Consider the following 27,875-nt stretch of genomic DNA (forward strand, 5'->3'; position numbering starts at 1 on the left):
AAATGCAGAACATACGTATCAGCAGCAATCACTCTATCCAGCAGGTCTCGTTCTGAAGAGATGTTCGTCCACAACAATGTATGTTTCACATATTCTCGAAATTGTAAATATTTATTAAGCATAGAATTCATACCCTGTGTACCGAGAATGAATACTAAACTGCGTACCTTCAAGTTTGAACTCGAAGTATTTAATTCTTTGTGACATACATATTCAATCCTACAAGCTTCCATACGTGACCGTCCGCCCTGAGGTAGATACGTAAGTTTCAAACGTTCGTCGTAAGTGGGAAGGAGAGGAAAGGCTAGACAAGTAGCACTGATGGTTGCGCGGGCGTCCACCCCTAGCGCCACAGTGCGGAAGAAACTGCAACTGTTGATTACAGCCACTGAGTCAGTCCGCTGGAGGCTGGCAAGCAGGCAAGACGTTCGCTACTGCGCTCCGTCCTGCACGCCATCATGAAGTTCTTGTTCGTCCTTCTGGTTCTGTTGCTTATTGTTGGTGAGTGTCGTGATAGAAAATACTAAAAAGCAAATATTTGTTTTCTTGTACATTAATTATTTTGTTCATCTGTGAAATAACTGCGCCTGTTGGAATACTGTACGAAGATTCTTGTATATCGTTCATTTCTCTTAATGTAATTGGGAGATTCATCAAACACCTGCAGGAGACAAAGAAACCGATGTAATTCATTTACAAAACACAGTCACATGATACATATTATTTGATTTATTTTTACTGGTTTCGCTTGTCAGAGACTAACATCTTCAGACATTCGTTCCCCTAGTGGCAGAACGTAAGGAGTTAAAAGCACCATTTGGCACTATTATAAACACAAAGACTTTTTGTTGACTTTGTGTTGACCATGGCGCCACTATGACAATGACTATCTGAGCGTACTGGAACCTGATGAGGGAACCCAATTAAAACAAATTAAATAATACACGACCGCTCTCTGTATTCGATATAGTAATTGGAAAAGTTACGTAATATATTCATTTTCTTGTTTTGCGATTTACGATCCAATGGTCCCTCAGAGTTGAAGATATCTTTTAGAGAAATAATGTTATCAAATTCAGATGGCCGCTGTAGAAGTTTAGTGGTTTTTATTGTGATGGATCCATTTCGGCTAGATTGCCATCTTACGAACGTCTCCGAAAGTTACATTATATACAGTGTGGTCCATTGATCGTGACCGGGCCAAATATCTCACGAAATAAGCGTCAAACGAAAAAACTACAAAGAACGAAACTTGTCTATCTTGAAGGGGGAAACCAGATAGCCCTATGGTTGGTCAGCTATTTTTAAAATAGGAACCCCCAGTTTTTATTACATATTCGTGTAGTGCGTAAAGAAATATGAATGTTTTAGTTGGACCACTTTTTTCGCATTGTGATAGATGGCGTTGTAATCGTCACAAACATATGGCTCACAATTTTAGACGAACAGTTGGTAACAGGTAGATTTTTTAAATTAAAATACAGAACGTGGGTACGTTTGAACATTTTATTTCTGTTGTTCCAATGTGATACATGAACCTTTGTGAACTTATCATTTCTCAGAACGGATGCTGTTACAGCGTGATTACCTGTAAATACCACATTATGCAGTAAATGCCCAAAATGATGTCCGCCAACCTCAATGCATTTGGCAAAACGTGTAACGGCATTCCTCTGAACAGCGAGTAGTTCGCCTTCCGTGATGTTCGTACATGCATTGACAATGCGCTGATGCATGTTGTCAGGCGTTGTCGGTGGATCAGGATAGCAAATATCCTTCAACTTTCTCCACAGAAATAAATCCGGGGACGTCAGATCCGGTGAATGTGCTTCGACGACCAATCCACCTGTCATGAAATATGCTATTCAATCCCACTTCAACCGCACGCGAGCTATGTGCCGGACATCCATCACGTTGGAAGTACATCGCCATTCTGTCATGCAGTGAAACATCTTGTAGCAACATCGGTAGAACATTACGTAGTAAATCAGCATACATTGCACCATTTAGATTGCCATCGATAAAATGGGGGCCAATTATCCTTCCTTCCATAATGCCGCACTGTACATTAACCCGCCAAGGTCGATGATGTTCCACTTGTCGCAGCCATCGTGGATTTTCCGTTGCCCAATAGTGCATATTATGCTGGTTTACGTTACCGCTGTTGGCGAATGACGCTTCGCCGCTAAATAGAACGCGTGCAAAAAATCTGTCATCGTCCAGTAATTTCTCTTGTGCCCAGTGGCAGAACTGTACACAACGTTCAAAGTCGTCGCCATGCAATTCTCGGTGCATAGAAATATGGTACGGGTGCAATCGATGTTGATGTAGCATTCACAACACCGACATTTTTGAGATTCCCGATTCTCGCGTAATTTGTCTGCTACTGATGTGCGCATTAGCCGCGACAGATGTTAGAATACCTACTTGCGCATCATAATTTGTTGCAGGTCGTAGATGACGTTGCACATGTGGCTGAACGCTTCCTGTTTCCTTAAATAACGTAACTATCCGGCGAACGGTCCGGACACTTGGATGATGCCATCCAGGATACCGAGCAGCATACATAGCACACGCCCGTTGGGCAGTTTGATCACAATAGCCATACATCAGCACGATATCGACCTTTTCCGCAATTGGTAAACGGTCCATTTTAACACGGGTAATGTATCACGAAGCAAATACCGTCCGCACTGGCGGAATGTTACGTGATACCACGTACTTACGCGTTTGTGACTATTACAGCGCCATCTATCGCAAAGCGAAAAAAGTGGGCTAACTAAAACATTCATGTTTCTTTACGTACTACACGAATATGTAATAAAAATGGGGTTTCCCATTTTAAAAAACACAGTTGATATCCGTTTGACCCATGGCAGCGCCATCTAGCGGGCCAAGCATAGCGCCATCTGGTTTCCCCCTTAAAGCTAGACGAGTTTCGTTCTTCGTAGTTTTTTCGTTTGATGCTTATTTCGTGATATATTTGGCCCGGTCACTATCAATGGACCACCCTGTATATATATATATATATTTGTTACAATGTTGGTTATCGTATCTTCATACATACAAATTTTGTGATTCCGTCAATATATAATCAGTGGTCGCTGTCACTCTGCACTCTGTTACAACGCATTGTAGAGTTAGGTCTCTTACGTTATAAGCTGTTTTGTGGTTTGCTGCTGTTTTTAATCATTCTTTCTAGTAATTTTTATAATTTGACGTTTTATCGATAGATTTGACGGATTGACGGTAGTGACAGTTGGCCAAAGATGCTATATGGTGACATTTGCTTTGGTGTGTTGATGTTATCCTTTTGGGCAGCATGTATAATCTTTTTGATCGATTCTGAAGAGATACACATACATTACAACGCCATTATAAAATTTTAAATGAAAAAAGCGATTTTGAACACACACATTTCAAATAAAATTTTATTTACTTTCTAACCAATGATAACGGATAGACACAAAGAACTAACCACAGACACATCGATTTCAATGATCACACATACTGCCGAAATCATAACATCAACACTCCATAGCAGCTGTAACCATATACCATGTTAGGCCAACAGTCACAATTGTCAATCTGACAGATGTGACGATAAAACGTCAAATTGTAAAAATTACGAGAAAAAACGATTAACAACAGCAGCAAACCACAAAACAGCTTATAACGTAAGAGCCTTAAATCTACACCACGTTGAAGATACGATAACCAACATCAAAAGAAAAAAAGAAAGATATTATATAATTTTCGCAGATGATCTGAAGATGATAATTCAGCCGAAATGGATCCATCACAATAAAAACTACTAAATGTCTGTAGCAGCAATTTATATTTCATTATATAATTTCTTGTTTTCCTTTTCCTGTTTCTCCCACGTGGTCTGCATTGTTACTCCACTGCTCCCTGGAAAGAATTTGTGTATCCCATTTATCGGCGTCTACAGTAAGTCTCATTTCCAAGAGTGAGAACGTTTTCTAAGTGTTTTCGTAGTATGTGTATGAGGCGGGGTGGGGGAGGGGGAGAGAGAAGGAACTCAGTATTTATCTAGTTGGTGTAGGAAACCGCCTAAACACCACGTGAAGTCTGGCCGCCACACCAGTTCTAATATGTTTGACGGGTTCGATCTGGGGTCTTCGCCTCCCCGAAACAGCGGAAGCGACGTGATAACACAATGCACTAACTGGATCGGTGAAAATTATTCTGGATGGATGACTGTAAGTACACTGCTGACACCAATGACTTCTCTCGCCACCAAAGTGCAGTGTTGTACTAGATGTTCGTAGCTCATACTATTGTTCAGAAAAAAGTTTCTGCACCATTTAAACGTTTAGTTCATTATGGCAGTTTCAGCTGATCGATAAAATCTAGCAGCCATAGATGGGATCATGAATACCGTTGTAATACGTGAACGTGACAGTGTGTTTGTATAGGAAGTGGAGGGATTACATATGACAACTGCGGTTTTTTCTACTTAATACGATGCTTAAAAACTACTTTTGTGATCTATCCTCTGTAGCTGAGTGGTCAGAGCGGCTGACTGCTGTACGGAGGGCCCAGGTTCGATTTCCGATACTGCCAGGGATTTTTCCTTGGTAAGAGCCCTGGAACTGGGTGTACTCGTCCTCGTGAGGCCAATTGAGGAGCTACGTAACCTAGCATTAGTGGCTCCAGGTCATGAAAACTGACGACGGTTGGGAGACCAGTGTAGTGACTGCACACCGCTCCATACCCCATCCACTGACGTCTTCGGCATAGCTTGCATAAACAGGAAATGGGTATAAACATTGCAGAAACTGCACTGACAGCTACCCTGGGAATAACATCTCAAAAGCCTAATTAAAACTTTCTGACAGCAGTCTTCCAGAGCGGGGTCTACAAATATTCTAAGGCCGTCTATATACAGCACCTACACATAGTGGCGATACGATATTACGCTAATTCATCCAGATATGCATCCATGAATAGAATGGCAAGAAACTTTAATATACGTTTTTTTTGCAACATTATCCAAACAATATTTGTAATACTACACGTGTGTGGTGTGTGTGTGTGTGTGTGTGTGTGTGTGTGTGTGTGTGTGTGTGTGTGGATGTGTGGGTGAGTTTGTAGTGTAGTGCAATGTTTGTGTTGTATGATGATGACGATGATGATGATGATGATGATAGAAGGTGGCACCCCGTGCCGGCACGTAGCCTACTCCTCGCGAACAGCACCAAGTGGCCGCCAAGCTTAACATCCCCATCCGACGGACGGATAACCAACAACAGTGTCAGAGGAACCGTAAGCCTCCAAGTTGATATATTCTAAAATAAAGTGCCTCTCTGCCACACACTTAACAATGTTCGATAGACTGTGTAAATGGATGTTTAGGTAAGTGTGGCTTGAGGGTACTCTTGTGAACTGGGTATATCGAAGTTACTCTGCAGGATGTTTGTCTTAACTTCAGACTACTAAATATCTCGAAAACTACTCATCGTACGAAAAAAATATTCCAGGTAAAATGTTGATATTAGCAAAGGAGATATCGGTCTATGCTACAGCTGGCCACCTCCTTGAGCCGGCTGCTGTGGCCGAGCGGTTCTAGGGGCATAAGTCCGGAGCCGCGATGCTGCTACGGTCGCAGGTTCGAATCCTGCCTCGGGCATCGATGTGTGTGTGATGTCCTTACGTTAGTTAGGTTTAAGTAGTTCCAAGTCTAGGGGACTGATGACCTCAGATGTTAAGTCCCATAGTGCTTAGAGCCATTTGAACTATTTGAATTTAGCCACCTCCTAACCACACATCCTGTATGGGCAAGGTCAGCTTTATGTTTTCATATGGAAACCCCCCATTTTTACTGCATATTCGTATTCTACCCCAAAAAATACATACGCTTCACTTAAACCATTGTTTCCCATTCGTGTCAGATGGCGCTGTAATCCACAAATATCAGTTGTGGCTGTTTTTGCAATTAAGAACCGAGACATTTGATTCTATGTTTCATTTAAGATGTTCTAACGGATGATATTGAGTGTTGAAAATGTGATTGTACAGAACAAAAAATTAGGGCAGACACTGACACTTCTTGCAAATAAGCTACTTGTTTGCTAACGTACTTTTCTGTTCCGTACGAGTTGATTGTGATGAATCCCCAAACCATCGGAATGCTTGATTTATATGGCCGCCCTCGAACCGCGCCTTCAGGGTGACATTCGACGTGACTCTCGCGCTACCTGCAGAACAGAAACCACAGCTACTGTAATAAGGTAAAATGTCCATGAAGTGGTTGTGACAGATGCACCGACCATGGATACCATCCGAAATCAAGCACCCCTATCTTGAGAGGCTAGGGGATTCACCGAAATCAAGCACCCCAATGATGAGAGGCACTGAGACTCACGGATATGGAGCATCCCAATGGGAACAGAAAACTATTACATCCACATAGTTGTTTCTGGATCACACTAAACGTAGCTTCTAACCAGACATTGAAACAGCTAACCATATGGTACTGTAAAGTAAAATTTGCAATATTAAAGTAAAGTTAGAACATAAACATCAACCGTCAGAACACAAATGATTACATTTATAAAGATGGTTCAAATGGCTCTGAGCACTATGCGACTTAACTTCTGAGGTCATCAGTTGCCTAGAACTTAGAACTAATTAAACCTAACTAACCTAAGGACATCACACACATCCATGCCCGAGGCAGGATTCGAACCTGCGACCGTAGCGGTCGCTCGGCTCCAGACTGCAGCGCCTAGAACCGCACCGCCACTCCGGCCGGCTTACATTTGTATCATAAATGAAATATAGAATCAAATGCATCAGTTCTTACCTATTTGTTGATTACAGCGCCATCTGCCACGAAAGGGAAACAATGGTTCGAGTAAATCGTACGTATATTTCGGCGTACAATCCGAATATGCAATAAATATGGTGGGTTGCCATTTGAAAATACAAAACTGACCCCGCCCACGCTGGAGGACTGGTAAGGATGTGACCAGTTGCATCACAGACAGATGTCTCCTTCATTAATATTAACTTTCACAAAGAAATTTTTTTTCGAACGATGTGTCGTTTTCGAGATGTTTAGATATCTCGAGTTACACAACAGCCTGTATACAGACAACTAGTTCTTTTTCGTAGAGGGAACTACTCGTTAATTGATCTCCTACCATTAGATTTCAGTTCAAAGTAGGCAGCTCACACTACAATTAGGGAATTGAAAAGGAAATGCCTACGTGGGCAGGTGTGACAAGCTGAAAAAGGTAAACACAGCGGCTCGGAGAATATGACGAAAAATGCCAGAAAAATTTCGGATTGCGTATACGGTGCACAATTTTTGGAAGGATGGAAACAATGCCGATTGGAGCGGAATTCGAGTATCTGTCCCAAGAAAGTAAAAGCAACATGTTCACAATAAGTATTCCACTGACGACAAGCATAAAGGCGCTGCTAGGTGTCATTTTCTGCGATACTACGAAGAATATTAGATGGTAGGAACTGCGTGGAAATTTCTCAGGTTTTGTCGCTCACTTCTCGACTTGTGGGCAGGTAGAGAACTTCTGATTGTGAGGAAAATTATTCAAGACCTGCTATGTTCCGAGCTTGTAAGCTTGATTTTGCTTTTGGTGCTGTGGAAGTAATGGCGGACAAAACTGGGTGACTGTTGCTTTATTTCGTGTTGATAAATACAATACGGACAGTATAGCTGCATTGCAGCGCATACCACGTCGTAATGTTTTGACATATGTGAGTTTGATGTCCTCTAAATCCACATACATGCGCTCAGGAAAATCATGAGCAACTATTTCTATACACCGCTGTATGTACGATGACGTCGTATGTACAAATTGAGTCCTGATATATGAGAGTAACCTGCGTCAAAACACGGGGCGATATTCGTCAATTTTCTATTATGAGGTTTTTTTTGTTTTAATGAAGAGTCAGGAACTTTCTGGTAGATTAAAACAGTTTGCCGGACCGGGTCTCTAACATGGGACCTTTGCCTTTCGCTGGATAGTGCTCTGCCGATGCAGCTGAAAATTCATTCTTGATATGAAGATTCTGTTCTATAATACGACTGGAGTGTGTATGAATATATGTGGCTGTTAATTCTACACTCCTGGAAATTGAAATAAGAACACCGTGAATTCATTGTCCCAGGAAGGGGAAACTTTATTGACACATTCCTGGGGTCAGATACATCACATGATCACACTGATAGAACCACAGGCACATAGACACAGGCAACAGAGCATGCACAATGTCGGCACTAGTACAGTGTATATCCACCTTTCGCAGCAATGCAGGCTGCTATTCTCCCATGGAGACGATCGTAGCAATGCTGGATGTAGTCCTGTGGAACGGCTTGCCATGCCATTTCCACCTCGCGCCTATGTTGGACCAGCGTTCGTGCTGGACGTGCAGACCGCGTGAGACGACGCTTCATCCAGTCCCAAACATGCTCAATGGGGGACAGATCCGGAGATCTTGCTGGCCAGGGTAGTTGACTTACACCTTCTAGAGCACGTTGGGTGGCACGGGATACATGCGGACGTGCATTGTCCTGTTGGAACAGCAAGTTCCCTTGCCGGTCTAGGAATGGTAGAACGATGGGTTCGATGACGGTTTGGATGTACCGTGCACTATTCAGTGTCCCCTCGACGATCACTAGTGGTATACGGCCAGTGTAGGAGATCGCTCCCCACACCATGATGCCGGGTGTTGGCCCTGTGTGCCTCGGTCGTCTGCAGTCCTGATTGTGGCGCTCACCTGCACGGTGCCAAACACGCATACGACCATCATTGGCACCAAGGCAGAAGCGACTCTCATCGCTGAAGACGACACGTCTCCATTCGTCCCTCCTTTCACGCCTGTCGCGACACCACTGGAGGCGGGCTGCACGATGTTGGGGCGTGAGCGGAAGACGGCCTAACGGTGTGCGGGACCGTAGCCCAGCTTCATGGAGACGGTTGCGAATGGTCCTCGCCGATACCCCAGGAGCAACAGTGTCCCTAATTTGCTGGGAAGTGGCGGTGCGGTCCCCTACGGCACTGCGTAGGATCCTACGGTCTTGGCGTGCATCTGTGCGTCGCTGCGGTCCGGTCCCAGGTCGACGGGCACGTGCACCTTCCGCCGACCACTGGCGACAACATCGATGTACTGTGGAGACCTCACGCCCCACATGTTGAGCAATTCGGCGGTACGTCCACCCGGCCTCCCGCATGCCCACTATACGCCCTCGCTCGAAGTCCGTCAACTGCACATACGGTTCACGTCCACGCTGTCGCGGCATGCTACCAGTGTTAAAGACTGCGATGGAGCTCCGTATGCCACGGCAAACTGGCTGACACTGACGGCGGCGGTGCACAAATGCTGCGCAGCTAGCGCCATTCGACGGCCAACACCGCGGTTCCTGGTGTGTCCGCTGTTCCGTGCGTGTGATCATTGCTTGTACAGCCCTCTCGCAGTGTCCGGAGCAAGTATGGTGGGTCTGACACACCGGTGTCAATGTGTTCTTTTTTCCATTTCCAGGAGTGTAGCTTAACAGACCACAGTATAAGGAAAGGAAAAGTAAAGTTTCCTTTCTGCTGTAATGCAACAGTCAAAAGTTTAGTTTCATATGCTGTACGACGAACTTGTAAACTGGATAATACTTCGAAACAAGTTTTTTCGTGTTCCTGTGTATTCTGGTTCGATCATTACCGTAATCTGAAAGTGAATCATGTGTCCTAGTGCGTACTTCTCATTCACATACATGTCACCCACAAGTATGACTATCGTGCCAAACGGGTATATGGCTTAGTGATAAGGTTAGCAGCAGTGCTGATGGCTCTCACCAAGATCCTCATCTTTATGCAAACATCTCCCCTGGCAGCAGCTTCGCTTCGCTTATGCACGAAGAGACCACCGGCACGCCGAATGAAGTGTGTCAGTGGTTAAGCTACTGGTCTTTTGTTCAGAGGAGCAAGACGCAAATCGCTGGTGAGTTACCAAAATTTTATTTGCCGTGGTTTCTCCATACCCCCTAAGGTGAATGCCGCGACAGTTCTTCCAAACGGAAATAACCGGTTTATTTCTAGTCCCCATCACATGCTGCCTAGTGCTATGTCTCTTACGACCTCTTCGACTATGGGACATAAAGCTACGTCTTACTCTTCTAACTTAGGGAAACAGACGATGAATTACCAGTTTATCTCCGCTCAGCACGCAACATGTATCACTCACTGCTTCGAACACGCTTCGACCGCACGTTATCACATCCTTTTCAACTGGACTAGGCTACTCAGGGCAATATCGACGGAAACTGATAATCATAATACTACTAATAATAATAATCACTGTGATAAGTCACATCTGCTGTAGTTGTTTTTCCTCTTTCCTTCAGGCGAAACTAGGCAGATTATCTATCAATTGACTACATGCAGAGTGGTACGCGGTTGCGCAGCATCTGAAATGAGGCAGGAAATTGTTATTTTTAGGTACAGCCGCATTAGGTTCCCATTGGTTCATATCTAGAGAACATGAATTACTTAGCTGTGGGAACGGAACACGCTCAATAGTCAAGTGTGTAACGGTAGTTCCCCACTTATGGTTTCCACATCGACCACAAAACACATGAGTCGGATGCCAGCAGCCGGCCGTTGTGGCCGAGCGGTTCTAGATGCTTCAGCCTGGAACCGCGCGACCGCTACGGTCGCAGGTTCGAATACTGCCTCGGACATGGATTTGTGTAATGTCCTTAGGTTAGTTAGGTTTAAGTAGTTCTAAGCTCTAGGGGACTGATGACAAAAAAATGGTTCAAATGGCTCTGAGCACTATGGGACTTAACTTCTCAGGTCATCAGTCCCCTAGAACTTAGAACGAATTAAACCTAACTAACCTAAGGACATCACACACATCCATGCCCGAGGCAGGATTGGAACCTGCGACCGCAGCGGTCGCGCGGTTCCAGACTGAAGCGCCTAGAACTGCTCCGCCACCAGCGGCCGGCCGGACTGATGACCTCAGATGTTAAGTCCCAATTCCATTTGAACCATTTTCGGATGCCAGCACGGTTCCTTTGAGAGAAATACGTCTAGACATCCTTTAACCATCCTTACAGATCCTATTTTATCATCGGCTATAATAACATACACATCCGGTCGGACCCTTCACCATTCCTTTTCAGTACGACTACAGAATCTTGATCACTGCGCCACCTTAGCCGTCTTCTCTCTCTCTGCCAAATGTCCAACTTTCAGCGATGAAATGTCGCCTTTATATGCAGATTAGTAAGTGGGACGTCTTTACACAGTGTCTATTACTACATTACGTCATTAAATTCGTCGATACTCAAAGCCATTTTATCTACATTGTATGTGTCCCCTAACCGTAATGATCTTCATATCACAGAAAGAATTCTGTCTCTTCTTCATTCTTTTTAGCTTTGTTCAGAGGACTGTTATGACCAACACGTATTAATAGACGATAGACGGACGTCAGGCGATTGTGACTTTTTGACGGGTGCACTCTCGGCGATGATAACGAAATACGTTGTGATGTCGCTGATGTCCTCACACATCCTGCAGCCCCTCGCAGTAACTTGAGCTGACCTGTAGCCTTTACGGATATACCTCCACGCTATGTTGGCTAATCATCAAGTTTCGTATACTTGTATGAACACTCTCACCAATTATATTCCCCACGTCTGCACCACTTATTTATAGGTGACATAGTATGTCACATATGTGGGATGTACGGTACATTTGTCTTTTTTTCACATCTGGAAGACTATCTAATGGATGTTTTTCATTTTACAATTTTCCCTTTATTCCTAATGGTTCTGAAAGTGTGTGGAAATCCTCCCGTTGGATACGATATCATTAAAGATATGCAACACTAATGAATCGAAGTAACTTGTAAAAACACTAGATATGTCACTCTATCCTCTGAGTAGTAAACTGTTGTTATTAAACTGTAAACCGACTGAATCTTTTCTAAACGACGAATGTAGTTTATCACTTAAAGACCTACATTTCCAATATGTCGTTCGAGTGATTAAGGAGATGGAGAGAGGATGTGCATTTATGCCAGAAACGCTTTCTCTTGGGCAAACAAAATAACAACGTTAAGCCAAGCTGTCAACGAAAAACCGTTAGACGAATCTGACTGGTGAACTCAAGTGCCACTTGACGTCAAAGGGTGCAACATCAGATTTCAAGTTTGCCATACAGTGATATTCCGGCTGTAAAGGAGAGCACAGTGTTGGCTGTACTGCTGGCTTGGTGTTGGAGCATAGCAGCGGGTGTGCCCCTTTCTGCATCGACGGTTCGATGCCGTTTGCTGCGGGCTCATGTTGTGGCACTCACGCGTTTGGGTTGACTTTCGTCATCCGCAAACTACGTATACCCTCGACTGCAATGGCCACTTGAACGCCCTCACAGCCTTGCTGAGTTGCAAGATGTACTGTTATAGAGCGAGTCCCGTTTCAGGCCGGACTGCAGTGGGAGTCACAGTAAAACTGACTTTCGCTTCTGTATCATCATCATTCTTTTACCGTGAACTCTTTTTATCCCTAATTTCAGCTTTTTATTGAAAATGCACTCTTGTAAGCGGAAATACACTGCCCTACAAAACCTTACGATGAAATAGATAAAGTAATATAACATATTAGTAACTCCCAATCGTACACAGAAATCTGGGCGTCATACGGCGTGATGTCAACGTGACTATAGCCCCAGATGGTGTTGGTCACGCAACACAGGGCGGCTGAAGGAATGAGAAAAGACAATGTGTGTCAATCATCGAGCAATTACGGTGTACTCTGAAGGTTCTTTTCGTTACATAATGGTCCAGAGACAACATCTGAATGATTTCAAAAACGGTAAGAATCGTCGGGAAACTAGAAGAAGGACGAAGTGCGACGAGTGTTGCATATTTCACGTGCTTGGGGAGAACTGCTGCCCGAAAGTGAGAAGGTGACGACCACTCTCAATTACAGCAACAGATGACCCCTACTTTGTACAACAGGCAAAAAGCGACCCACGTCAAAAAACGGGTGGAGTTGCGACCACATTTAACAGGGCTGCGAGGCACGGAATTTCATCCTCAAAAGTGGCACAGCAACTGCATGGGGGTGGTCTTTTTCTCGATGTCAAGTACATTGTTTTCTTTTGAAACCCGCATATAGGCGACACCGTTTGTGATAGTGCCAAGAGCATAGTGACTGACCCAACGGGGAGAGAGATCGTATGCTCTACTCAGATGAGAGCAGATTCCGTTGAGTAGTATTTCCCGACGTACCCTCATATGGAGATAGGTAGGAACGTAATGCACCAAGAAACATTGTCGGAGATGATTTTTTTTGTTGGTCCACGTATTATGGTGTGGAAGGGCATAATGTTGCATGACCGTAATGACACCCACTTGTCTGAACATGGTGCATTCACCGGTCAACTTTATTGTGACACTGCACTCCTTGCTTGTGCGCGTCTTTTCCCGAACAGTGCAAATGGAGGAACTCCGGAACAGAGATGATACCCGTTCCCGTGACTTAAATCCCATCGAGCACAAGTAGGGTGCGTTGGGGAGAACTATTGCAGCAGTACACATGCACGAACGGATATCTAGCAGTTGCGACCGCTCTGGTGAAGATGCTGTGCGTTTCTTCCAGTAACTTTCTGTACAATACAGTAGCAGCTCTTTCTGTGTATGGCCCAGGTTCTCTCGGCCCATGTTACTTGACAGCTATGCATCATACTAAATTTAGATTTGTCCTTCAGTTTAGTACATGAGTGAATTATGACCAGATGTTTAACAGCGTGTTGTTCCTTCTTTGGAGCGCAGTGCAGTAGCGATTCTGCGTGGCCTGGATTCAACAAGTTCTTGGTAGGTTTCCCGAGGTTTGTGGCCCCACGTGTCTACGCCCAGATCACGTAATTCCCACAAATTACGCGTCGATTGTTTTTGGGCGCGGAACTGGTGTCCCATGGCGCCCCAGATGGATTCCATCGGGTTCAGACCAGTCCAGTTTGGTGACCATGACATCAACGTGATCCCACTATCACGCCCTCAAAAAACTATGGCACGATTTTGACCTTAAAACACGGACAATTATATTGCTGGAAGTTGCCTACGCCGCTGCGGACGGCATCAAGCATGAAGGGATCCAGATGGTCAACAATAAGATTCATGTAGTCCACAGTTGTTACGATGTTTTCGATTACTATCATAGGTCACATAGAAGGCCAGGTGACTTAGCCTATCACGACCATCGACCTGGAGTAACAAGAAACGTGATTCATCCGACCAGGTGATACGTTTCCGTTGATGTACAGTCCAATAAATGTGTGAAATCTTATGGGACTTAACTGCTAAGGTCATCAGTCCCTAAGCTTACACACTACTTAACCTAAATTATCCTAAGGACAAACACACACACACACATGCCCGAGGGAGGACTGGAAATTCCGCCGGGACCAACCGCACAGTCCATGACTGCAGCGCCCCAGACCGTTCGGCTAATCCCGCGCGGCTACAGTCCAATAAATTTCAACCACAAACTTTATCTTCGAACGCGAAAATATTTTTTTGACGCTGACCTACATAGCGAGAAGCGGTCATCATAGTAAAATAAGAGACATCAGAGATCACACGGGAAGCTGTAGGTGTTCGTTTTTGCCGCGTGCCGTTCGACAGTGGAATAATAGAGATTATTGCGAAGGTGGTTCGATGAACCATCTGCCAGGCACTAAAGCGTGATTTGGAAAGTAGCCATGTACATGCAGAATCTCGTTGACCCTGTGCCCACTATAATCGAAATTCATGATGTCGTGGACTCAACATGGGAACACGTAGGAACCGTCTGCTGCAGAGCCCTGTGTTCAACAAAGTGCGCTGAATGATGTGCTCCGATAAACTTGTACCTGTACTACCACTGTACCATGTCGACAGATCTGCCACAGATCGTCGCATATCCTGCTTTACAGAGCAGGCAAGATTCCGACCTCCGCCTTCTGTGATGAGGGGTAGAGGTCCAACACTTTGTCACCTACAAGTGATTTTACCGACCTTCAGTAATTTTTCGTAAATGCTCAAGACGATAGCACGCGAACAGACCGCCTCATTCGCCATTTCAGATATGCTCGTTCCCGGACACCAGGTCATAAGGATTTTCCCTTCGTCTAAGTCGCTTATGTCAGTGGACGCTCCATTTGCGACAAGTACCACAGTTAGAATTGTCTCTAATCTGCTTAGCTAATTATTTAGTTTGATGTTACATAGATCATATGAACGACTCTTTCATCAAAAGGATATGGAACGAGTCAGTTTATAGGATGTGTATATATGATTAGTGTTAACACTAATGAACACACTAGCATTTTTATTCCCACTCATGCAACGACAATTAAAATTTATTTATTAATTTTTTTTAATTTCTACCAATATTCATCAATCGAATAAAAGGAACTGTCCATTAGAAACTGTTTCAAATTAGTTTTAAAACTTGCTTCGGTACCTGTCAAACTTTTGATATTATTGAGCAAAGATAAAAAATATTTGTTGCTTCATATTGAACTTATTTCTGAGCCACTGGCAGCTTTAAAAATGGGTAATAAAGGTCTTTTTCCCTCTATTGGTGTAGGTATGTACGTCGCTGATCTTCTCAAATTGTGACGGATTACTTATGACGAATTTCGTTAGAGAATATATGTATTGCGAAGGAGCAGTTAAAATGCCTAGCTCCTTGAAGAGCCTAGCTGCATGACGACCATGGGTAAACACCACATATCATTCTTACTGCTCTCTTTTTTGCAATCAGTATTTTCTTTCAGGGTGATGAGTTACCCAAGGGAAATATTCCATACTGCCTTACTGAGTGGAAATACGGAAAATATGTCAGGAGGCTGATACGTTCGTTTCCAAGATTAGTAATAGTACGAAGAGTAAAAGTAGCTGAACTTAATTGTTTGGGAAGCTCAGTAATGCGCTTCTTTCAGTTAAAATTTTCATCAATACGTATACCCAAAAACTGGAAGCAGTCTACCCTACTTACAGACTCCTGATCATGGGCTACATCAGTTGTTGGTATGACTCTATTTGTTATACAGAACTGAATGTAATGCGCTCTTTAAAAAGAAATTATGGAGAGTCCATTTGCAGAGGACCGCTTAATAATTCTTTGGAAAACATAATTTACCAACTTCTCTGTTGTTTGCTCTATAATGAGAATTATTGAAACATTAGCATCCTCTGCTAAAGTATCAAATTTCCTTGTTGAATGTTTCGTGGAAGGACATTCACGTATATAAGAAATAGGAGTAGACCCAAAACTGAACTTTATGGGCCTCCCTCCGTGGTTCTTTTTCTCCACTCAGTCACAAAAATTTTCATCTATCTGCATTGTCTGAATTATTGAGCACAACTTTTTGCATTGTATTTGTTAAGTATGATTCAAACCAGTTATGGGTAGAGCCATCAGTTCCACAAAACTTGAGTCTTTCTAATATCATGATTATACAATAAAACGGTTTGCAAAGTTAAGAAATACCAACTGGCAATATATTATTATTTAAGGCTTGTACTATTTGACGAGTGAATGTATAAATAGCATTCTCAGCTGAGTAATACTTCTGGAATCCAATCTGTGATACGCTAAGTAAATTGTTTCCACTTAAGTGCATGACTACTCTTGAGTAAATTACTTTTTCAAGTATTTTGGAAAAATATGTCAGTAAGGAAACTGGACGATAACTTTCTAAGTCTGTTTTATCACCTTTCTTATGAAATGGTTCCTTGCCGAGTCACGTATCCACAACGCCACAAAGTGGCATTCAGTCTCGTGGTGAGTAGGGCTCATAATGTTTTGGCTCATCGAGGTATGTCTTAGTCGCTGCAACAGTGATTGAAATCTGGCAGCCTGCGTTGCTCAGTAACATCGCAGACTAACGCCAAGAGTGATGGTTTGGAATGTCATTGTTCCCATCACGAGAACACAGCTCATACTAGTGAGGACCATCAGAATAGCATGTACTCAATCTGGAAGTTTCAGAGCCCTACACACCCTCTCTTAGTCACGTTATTCCGTATGCCACATTTCATCAGGGGAATGCAGCGAGCAGTGTGCTAGTGGTCTCGAAAAACATGACGTGCAACACTGCCTCCTTGGCGTTCACGTTTGCCTGACGTATCAAACGTGTCTGGAAGTGGACTAGTTGGCATCGTGTTCTTTCGGCAACCAATATCGATACTTTGTGGACTCGCATACAAAGCAGAAAAATGCTATTTCCACCGAAAAATAACCAAACTTGAGACTATTTCATGACGTTTAGAGGCTCTCATTGCAGCACATAAGCGTAATACACCACACTACACTCTCATTCCCATATTATGGGCAGTTCTGTAATTCTAAAAAGTTGAACGTTGTCATGTCCCTGATCGGTGATATGAAGTTCATTTCCTTCACATGTACCCAATCTAGTGTATAAGACTATACTAGGATCTGTTCGAATAGCTCCACAAGCATTACGCCGATCTGTGTGACAGGGAGATGAGCCTCACCCGGATTGGCCGCGCGGTTTGAGGCGCCATGTCACGGACTGGGCAGCCCCTCCCTGCGGAGGTTAGAGTCCTCCCTCGGGCATGGGTGCGTGTGTTGTTCTTAGTATAAGTTAGCTTAAGCAGTGTGTAGGTCTAGGGACCGATGACCTCAGCAGTTTGGTCCCTTAGGAACTCTGTCACACAAACGTACCCGGATTCATTCTCCTCAGTGCATTAATAACGCAGGGTATGGGACACAGCTCTGTATTATTGTGTTTTGTTGTCACAATGCATATACTGTCTTTGGAGATCTCTACTATCGGCCGTACCAAGTCAGTACAGTAACCACCTAACTATTGTGAAACCGAATAAGTCCGCACAGTTGATACATGGAGCGCAAGTCACATGCGTTCCGCAGGTCTCGAGGAGTAACGTTGACGACACCACTAAAGAGTTGTCAAATAATATTTTGAATTAACTGTTAGCAAAAGACCCTCTTAATCCAAAATGATGGCTTAAATTTTATTATGCTAATCGTAACCAATCGCAAAATAGGGCGCGTCTGTTTCAAAGGAACCATACCAGCGTTCGCATTAAGTTATTTACGCAAACCACTGATGTGGATAGTTCAACGTGGATCTGAAGTCCCACTACTCCCGACTGCGAGTCCAGTATCTTAGCTACTGCGCCACCTCATCCGGTAGCGTAAACTGAAGGAAACGCGTCCTTGTATAGTACCCATGTGTGCACCTCTCCCTCCGAAACAGATCGACGGCCACGAATATCTTTCTTCAGGACTCCAAAAATATGGAAACGTATGAGGGGGGATCGGTACTATATGGTAGAGGTGTAAGGGGTTCCCAGTGAATAATAAACTGATTGTTTACTTTTTTTCCCCCTTCTGTCTCGTTTTCATTTGACTTCCCTCCATAGAATCAAACAACCTGGAGCACACAACGATGTTGCTGCCAACAGCGATTCTGTTATAGGCCCTGCAGGATGCATTATATATCAACAGGAGATCAAGAGGGAACGGTGAAGGAAGATGACTTTTTCATCAATTCACCCACCGCTCCGCCTTCTTGTACTGCTTTCAGACAATTGAAACGATCGTTATTTGTTTACATTTACCAGCTAAACTAATGTACGCCGATGACCAACTGAATGACAATCTTTGTAGCAGCAGGGAAAGTCACGCTACAATGGAGGCAGACTGACACACAACGCACAGAAATATGTTTGAGCATAGTCCATGAAGCAAGTGTCTTTCTCACGGGATCCCAGTACGTCTCAGTGGGTTTGAAATAGTACGTTTCTGGAGGCCAGAGAAGAGCGTCCGTGTCCTGCAGGCTAAATTGACGTATGATCTCGCATGCACTATAAATTTACGAGTAATCTCGCGTGCACTAGACCACCCGGCCTAGCCTTATCCTTGTCATATACAAGTCATCAGTCATGGTATTTGACCCAGACAACAGTGATTTTGTCAGAGTCATAGTAATAACTACACAAATTGACAAGCTGGTCCGTGATAAGGCAAGTGCATGCACGATTTTGGAAAGGAAACATACGAGGCACCTGCCCTCAATGCCCAAACCTATCATGTCCCATCTGATGCTGATGCTGAGTAAGTGTTTAAGGAGACCAATGCCGTAGGATATCGAATGTAGCTCACTGTGATGACGACAACTATTCTTAGGTCCTACATCATGGTTCATGTGCCATGCAGAACTATTTCATTTACCAGAGCAGCAGAGTCGACGCTTCTCGAACCTGTCAGAGGTTGTTTGTGCAGTGTAAGACACTGGATTCGTATTTGGGAGTACGGCGGTTCAGATCCTCTCCGACCATCCAGATTTAGATTTGACGCGATTCCCTTTAAATCCTTTAAGGCGAATACCGAGATAGTCCCATAGAAAGAGCATCGCTGATTTCTTGATGTATCTGGATCTACATACACACGCCGCAAGCTACCATATGGTGTATTTAGTGGAGAGTACCTTGTACCTTTATTGGACATTTCCTTTCTTGTCCCACTAGCAAATGGAGCGAGGGAAAACGGCTGTCTATGGCCTGTATACGAGCTCTACGTTCTCTTGTATTGTCTTCGTGGTCCTTACGCGAAATGTACCTTGAGGATAGCAGAATTGTTCTGCAATCAGCCGCAAAAGCACGTTCCGTAAATTTTCTCACTAGTGTTTCGCGAAAAGAACGTAGTTTTCCTTCCAGTGATTCCTATCTGAGTTTACGAAGTATCTCCATAATCATCACGTGTTGATCGAACCTACCATTAACAAATCTAGCAGCACGCCATTGAATTGCTGCGATGTCTATCTTTAATGTGGCCTGCTTGGTATCCCTTATACTCGAGCAGTATTCAAGAATGGTTCGTACCAGTGTTCTACACTCGCTCTCCTCTATAGATGATCTATATTTTCCTAGAATTCTCCAAACAAACCGAAGTCGACCATTCACCTTCTCTACAACCGACCTTGCATGCTCCATCCATTTCGTATCACTCTGAAACGTTACGTATGGATGTTTAATCGAACGGGCTGTGTCAAGCAACACAACGCTAATATTGTATTCGAATATCATAGGATTGTTTTTCCTACTTTCCTTCGTTAAATACATTTTTCTACACTTAGAGCTAACTGCCGTTCACCACACCAAATAGAAATTTTAAGTCATCCTGTATCGTCGTACAATCACTCAACGGCAGCACTTTCCCGTTCGCCATAGCGGTATCAGCAAACAGTCGCAGATTGCTGCCCACTCGATCAGTCAGATCGTTTATGGATATAGAGAACAAGAGCTGTCCTATCCCCCTTCCCTAGGGCACTCCTGTCTATACTCCTGTCTCTGATGAACACTCGGCGTGTAGGACAACGTATTAGATTCTGTTCATAACCTATTCAGTATGTTCGGACATGCAGTGAGACTCTGTGTCGAACATGCTCCGGAAATCTAGGAATATGGAATCTACCTGTTGCCCTTCATCTATGGTTCGCAGGATATCGTGCGAGAGAACGGCAAGCTGATTTTCGCACGAGCCATGCTTTCTAAATTCCTGATGATTTGTGGACAGATAATAGCCCTCCCCAATCCGAGCCCGTGTCCTGTCTCTGATGACTTTCTGGTAGATAGAACGTGAAACTGTAATATTTCTTCCTTCAAGTGAGGCAGCAGTCTATAACTCATCTACTCATCCCTGTACATTCTAATGTCCTCACGTACTCGATTGTGCATCAGACTTCTCGCTCCCTTACCTGTAGATGGTACTGATATTCAAACGTACTTGGTCGACTTACCAAGACATGTAGTGCAATATATCACTGGATTTCTAGCTAAGGCATCCACTTAGCCACTGTGTTACGGCCGCAGAATCTCTCAAGTTGTTGACGTAGAGACAAGTAATCAGTACAGTTAAGGAACAAAGGCATGGGAAATTCCTGATAGGTTTTACAATGGGTACGCTATGGAACTACCTCCCTTCTAACTTGACAGTTATCTTTAGCAGAACGAAGAGGTCCAGAGAAGGAAAGAAGAGATAGTTGATAGCATTTGTCAAAAATTTCAAAGAACAAAGGCGCAAAACTATAGATAAGTTCCATTAACATCAGCGCGACACAGGTTTCTAAACCACGATCATCACGAATGCAGTAATGTTCCTAAGGAAACAAACTTTTCTCTAACAAAACGGAGTTGAGGGTGTTGTACATTGAGGATAGTTTAACTAGGGACTCATGCCTTTTCCTGGTCAGTTTTTCAATCTAGTGACCGTTTTTTGAATTATCTGAAGAATGCCGTAGTTTTTCGTATATTCTATTATTTTGTTGAGACTGTGTTTTATGCAACATTTGTAAATAGTTTTCGTTCTACATGACATACTACTGAGACGAATTGTTTATAGAAGAATGGAATAACTGATAGATGCCGATCTCGTGGAAGATAAATTTGGGTTCTGAACGATTGTGGGAACACACATGACAGTATTGACCCTACGACTTATCTTGTAAGATAGGTTGAAGAAAGACAAACCCACATTTATAGCATTCTCAGATTTAGAGAAATATTTTGGCAATGTTGACTGGAATACACTCTTCGATACTTTGAAGATAGCAGGAATAAAATACAGGTAGCGAAAGATTGGAACTTCCTGGCAGGTTAAAACTGTGTGCCGGACCAAGACTCGAACTCGCGACCTTTGCCTTTCGCGGGCAAGTGCTCTACCATCTGAGCTACCCAAGCACGACTCACGGCCCGCCCTCACAGGTTTACTTCTGCCAGTATCTCGTCTCCTACCTTCCAAACTTCACAGAAGCTCTCCTGCGAACCTTGCAGAACTAGCACTCCTTGAAGAAAGGATATTGCGGAGACATGGCTTAGTCACAGCCTGGGGGATGTTTCCAGAATGGGGTTTTCACTCTGCAGCGGAGTGTGCGCTGATATGAAACTTCCTGGCAGATTAAAACTGTATGCCGGACCGAGACTGCAACTCGGGACCTGACAGAGTAAAGCTGTGAGGGAGGGCCGTGCGTCGTGCTTGGGTAGCTTGGATGGTAGTAGATGACATACTGGCAGAAGTAAAGCTGTGAGGGAGGGCCGTGAGTCGTGCTTGGGTAGCTCAAATGGTAGAGCACTTGCCCTAGAAAGGCAAAGGTCCCGAATTCGAGTCTCGGTCTAGGCATAACGATATGTCAAGATATGGAGTCGGACAGATACATAAAATCATAGGAAGGAGGTAGGTAGTAATATGCCGTTGACGTCTAGATTATTAAGGGTAAAGGATGCACTAGAATGGAGTAGGAAATCGGCTATAGCTTTTTTACAGATAATTTGAAGAAAACTTAATCCAAGGTAGCTGGACGCAGGTTTAAATATACAATGGTCACCTGAGTCGATAAACTCTGATGTAGCGTTGGCAAACGGGGGACTCTGATTTACTGGTAGAAATGTGAGGAAATGTGAAGTGCGTATAGAACTCTTACGAGACATACTCTGCAGCAGTGCCCTGGAATTCTCATTCTGTTAACATCAAAGAGGAGACCGGAGGATTTATAAAGGATGCTACTAGATCTGTAACACTGGAATTAACCAGTATTGAGGATTAAAGAGAAGCTCATGTTTCTGTATGGAATACTTTGGCAGAAACACTGCGTTCTTTTCGTGAAACGCTGTTGAACTATGTTTACAGAAGAAGTATTGTAGTAAAACTGTAAACGAGTCTACCGTCTGCTTCCTATACCTCACGGAACGCCCATAAGACAGCTTAGAAGGCATTTTGAAGATTTTTTTTGTGTTCTGTGGAGTAATAAACGAGGCGCTAAGTACCCTACGCCCTGTACTTTATAGTTGTCTTCAGGGTGTATGTAGATCAAAGAAACAAAACTGTTGTTGTACTACGTAAGTTTCCCTTCCACTCTGTGCTACCTCCATTTTGCCTTCTTGTAAAGGGCATATTTTGGACACAAAATGAACTGAATATATCTGTGAATACGATAGATAAAATTCACTTTGTATTCGTCAGTTTTATTTAATACATTACTTGTGATGTTTGTTTAGCCTTGACTTCTGGAAATAACAAACCAAAAACACATAATTAAACCCAAAAGGATGAGCAAAACGTAACTTGTAAACTTGCAAATTATATTTTGCACATCTGCAGGGTACCCTTAAAAATATTATACGGTGAAATTACAAGTAAGGAATTTTGTATTCTGTTTCAGATTGTCAAGGTATGGTGTTACATATTACTTCCAACCACCAGGACATCAGTGAGGAGGCAACTGTCGAAGACAACATTGATCGTATAGAAAGGTAAGCTGTACTGCACTTATGCAACATCTCTTTACGCCAAGTAGAGCAGTACGCAGAATGGAAGTAAATATTATCTGTATGCTCTGCTACTCTCAACATGTCAGATGAGAGTAATATAGACTGACAATAATAAGGAGACTACTAAAATTTTCACCTGTCACTAATCTGTCCAAAAATTAGCATCACTTTCCCTCTGTTCCAACAACTTGCTTCTCTTCAGCCCATAGGTTTCCTTCTGTTCGTCACCGCTTTTGCGACCACGTTTGGGTCACCTTCCTCATCTGCAATTCGTCTCTCAGTTCTCGAGCTTCCCGCAAAATCTTGTGCCACACGTAAGTTCTTTTCTGGGACATAACACACCGTGAAGGCTTCCCGATTCAAACTCACCCTCTTTTACAACGATTTTTTTGAGTTTAATACGAAATTTTATTGCGTTTCGCTGCTCGCCATCATTTCCGCTAAAGCCTCATCGCTCTAGCCTTTTTGATTCGCTGGAGAATTTTACTCTCGAAATTTTTGGGACGAGCTCTGTGAATTCTTGTTCTCAAATTCTTGTGTGTTAATACGAGTACTTCCAACTATTCGTCAAACTCTCTAAAGTCGACAAGGAGCAAAGGAGGAACTATAGGGTTCCACGTCCTTTCAACGATGAGGTCATTACCAACTGAGCACAAGCAGGGTTTGTACAAGGACGAGTGAGGAGGCACGGCGCATAGGTGGATGCCGGAGTGGGTTCTTTCAATAGAACTTTCTTCATCCTTGTCCACTCCGAGCTTGTACTCCGGCTTAGTGACTTGGCATAGATGGAACGATCACCTCTAATTTCCCTTCTTTCGTTCCCTTTTTTGTCTTGGACAAGGCCGGTGACGTACAAGGCTGCGGCATCATCATCGTCATCATCATCATCATTATTTAAGACTGATTATGCCTTTCAGCGTTCAGTCTGGAGCGTAGCCCCCCTTATACAGTTCCTCCATGATCCCCTATTCAGTGCTAACATTGGTCCCTCTTCTGATGTTAAACCTATTACTTCAAAATCATTCTTAACCGAATCCAGGTACCTTCTCCTCGGTCTGCGGCATTTTAAGAGAAACCAAATCGGGATAGGTTTAAGTTACACAGGTAAACCACGGAGAATATAAATATACTGCGTGTTCCACAACTCCTATTACAGGTTTGGATCGGTTGTAGAGGGGACTTAGTAGACAAAGCTTTTACAGGGAAACCATGTCCGAAAATGTAACGTTTGGATGTAAAATAAGTTTGAACATCGGTTCACTCTCAGTTCTCCCTCTTCACGTCACGCCTACAACGGAGACAATAAACTCTGGTCTGTGTAGTCTACTGGAGCCCATAGCATGGGCGATGTTTCGAGTACTTGTCGTTGGGTTCTCTTCTACGTGACGGACGTCCTCTTTAGAGTCAAGAGAACGGCACGTCCGAGAAGCAATACAGGCAACTCTCCCAGTTGCGAACATACCAGTTCCTCGCAGTAGTTGTAGTCGGACCAAAACGGTATATGATTCCATAATTACAACAGAGACTACTCAGTTTGTGGGCATACCGCGAAGAGGGAGACTTGAAAGTTACCCGATCTTCAAACTTATTTTATATCCAGTCGGTATATTTCCGCAAATCGGTTCAAAATGGTTCAAATGGCTCTGAGCACTATGGTACTCAACTGCTGAGGTCATAAGTCCCCTAGAACTTAGAACTACTTAAACCTAACTAACCTAAGGACGACACACACATCCATGCCCGAGGCAGGATTCGAACCTGCGACCGTAGCGTCCGCAAATGGGGATCCTTATCTAAGCTTCATCTACTAAGTCTCTTCTTTAACTCTTAAATAGGAATCTGAGACATTCTGTATATGATGGATCAACATTTGAACGCTGAATCCGTCTTCAAAACTGCACCAACTCCATCAGTGTAACTTCGAGCTCTATCACAAAACAACACTTCTTCGTTAGGTTTGCCACGTACATCGACATTATCTGCTGGCACGCCTGCACACTACTACTTCGCTGATCTATGTTTCCATTTCACTGGCTGGGCATAACTCGTCTTTTAAATGTTTCTTCATCTATTTCAGAACATTCAGACAGTCGTGTTAGATGAAATTATAACTAAAATGTTTCCTTAACTGATGCAGTAGTCGTATCCTTTCCTGTATTGCAGTAATATCTGGAGAAAACTTACCTTTCTGAAAAACAAATTAACGTAAGATAAATGTTGTACGTCGTTGTTAGTTGGATATATTATTTGGTGGGTAGAGCCGCCCGTAGGAAAGGGTTTTCTTCCTCCGCGCTCGTTGACTCCTTTCCTTGCGGATTTTTGAGAGGTGTGCTGCTGCGTGTGTAGTTGTAGAGTTTAGGTAACTGTAATGGATACGCGTATAGTGTGGTGTTATGTTTGGGTCGTATGATGATAATGAGAGAAGGCAGAGGGCGATATTATGCTTGTGTCGTTTGATCTTAATGAGAAAAATGGGGAGGGCGAAACCCAAAGTCGGTCCCTACCCTATTCCTCTCCAGTAACACCAAGGGGGCTGCCGAGCTTAACCTCTTCATCCGTCAGACGGAACAACATCAACAGTGTCACGTGCCATCACTTCATGAGACAATGCGGAGACGTTTGAAATTGAATCCAGGACATTGGCGCAAAGACTGGTGATCAGCATATTTACGCCACGGCCTCTCCTCTCCTTGCCAACCAAATACTGGTAGAGAAAATTTCATCCACCACCAGGATTCCAACAGGCTTACCCTCGACTTTAGCGCCACCGCACAGGGGTGCATTAGTGACATATGCTACGGAGGAGCGGCCCATGTGGCCGAGCGGTTCTAGGCGCTTCAGTCTGGAACCGCTACGGTCGCAGGTTCGAATCCTGCCTCGGGCATGGATGTGTGTGATGTCCTTAGGTTAGTTAGGTTTAAGTAGTTCTAAGTTCTAGGGGACTGATAACCTCAGATGTTAAGTCCCATAGTGCTCAGAGCCATTTGAACCATTTTGCTACGGAGGCGGGAAACAAATAATTCCATCAAAACTAGCATAAAGAGAAAAGAAGTCCAGTTCTTGTCCGAAACACTTGGTTACCATTACGTTTATTGTATACAATCTGGAAATTGACGTTACCTATGATCAAATCTAGAAATAATTCTAAGGGCTATTTTGACTAATTCTTCATTTGTTTTTCGCCTTAGGCAGGACCTCCTACAAGGCCCAGATGACAGGCGCAACGCATCGTCTACACTGCCAGAAGTGTTGGTGCCGTCTACGGACTTGGATGACCAACTGGAGGCCACGACATTGCAGTCACCGGACAGAGCTCAGGATGCCGTCGGAGGAAGCGACGAAGACGCGTCCTTGTCAACCATTACGGTCATACGCACTCCTGTAGACTATCGTTTAACGCGTACTATATATGAATACCTCTACGAAACGTGTGGTTGCATTCTCGCAATCGGTGCGTGTGTGTATTCACTGATCTTGTTCAGAAAAGCAGTAAAATTCTTGAGGTGCTATGAACAACACAACCATGCTCAACGCGTTCCTGAACCACAGCAGGCCCCATTGAGCTTCCAAGAGATGCTTGAAAGAGAGGACCACCACCCGTACTCCATTCTTCCATGAGTTCGGAGAACAGTCAAAAACTTTCAGAGATTTTGGACTAATTGACATTTTGTCTATGGAATGAGTGATTGATTATTTTGTAAAATTTTTTTGTTTATTTATAGATGCAGTCACATTCTTATTTATAGACGCAGTCACAGTCATAACCGGTTTCAGCCATACAATTACCATCTTCAGATTCTAAAACAATACAAAAGAAAATTTATATTAAAACCTAAAAAAGTGCAATATTTAACCAGTCTAACTAGTAATCTAACTGAATTTATGCGAAATTGTTTTAGAATCTGAGGATGGTCATTGTATGGCCGAAACCGGTTATGACTGTGTCATAAGAACGTGATTGCGTGTATAAACAAACAAATTTTTTTTTACATTCAGAGATTTATTATATTAATCGCTATACCACAAGATGCTTCAACACATTGTTGCAGCTTTGACTGTAAAAATAGTTTTTATAAAACAGATTTAATAAAAAAATTACAACCTTGTAATGATCTCATAGTACAGACCTTACCGAATTACACTGTAAATTCTTATTCACATCATTCTGAAAAATCTTATTCTTGAAGGTAAAAAGTCCTTCCCTTGTGAGTAACAAAATGAGCCTGCACAGTGGATTTAGCAAAATACTCGCTAATAGACAACCCCAGTATGGAGCATAAAACAAATAAATATACAACGGATAATTCTGTTGAATGGGAGGAGACCCTTTCGGCTTTAGAAGAGAGTAGGACGCACCAGTCATTCAATAACGATTTAAGAATTGAAAAAGAAAGGTATTGCTGCAGGGCAGTAATCATGAGAGAGGTGTAGGCCAACAGCTGCAGGAACAGCTACGATCAGGGTACTATGTCATCAGCACTGTAAGAGATAGGGCGACTCGTGGCCAGATAACAGAGGAT

General features: G+C 43.4%; 1 protein-coding gene and 1 non-coding gene across 2 annotated transcripts; both read left to right on the top strand.

Annotated features, from left to right (window-relative positions):
- Positions 1 to 414: 414 nt before the first annotated feature.
- LOC126185025 (uncharacterized) lies at positions 415 to 27,371 on the top strand. The gene is made up of 3 exons (XM_049927754.1): positions 415 to 501; positions 23,247 to 23,337; positions 26,544 to 27,371. Exons 1-3 carry the CDS (start codon positions 459 to 461, stop codon positions 26,971 to 26,973), a joined length of 564 nt encoding a protein of 187 aa, XP_049783711.1. The 5' UTR covers positions 415 to 458; the 3' UTR covers positions 26,974 to 27,371.
- Positions 22,134 to 22,207, top strand: Trnas-aga (transfer RNA serine (anticodon AGA)). Its single transcript has one exon. It is a non-coding gene; the product is annotated as a tRNA-Ser (tRNA).
- Positions 27,372 to 27,875: the final 504 nt, after the last annotated feature.

The sequence above is a fragment of the Schistocerca cancellata genome, chromosome 4 (genome assembly GCF_023864275.1).
Source record: "Schistocerca cancellata isolate TAMUIC-IGC-003103 chromosome 4, iqSchCanc2.1, whole genome shotgun sequence".
NCBI classification, from domain to species: domain Eukaryota; kingdom Metazoa; phylum Arthropoda; class Insecta; order Orthoptera; family Acrididae; genus Schistocerca; species Schistocerca cancellata.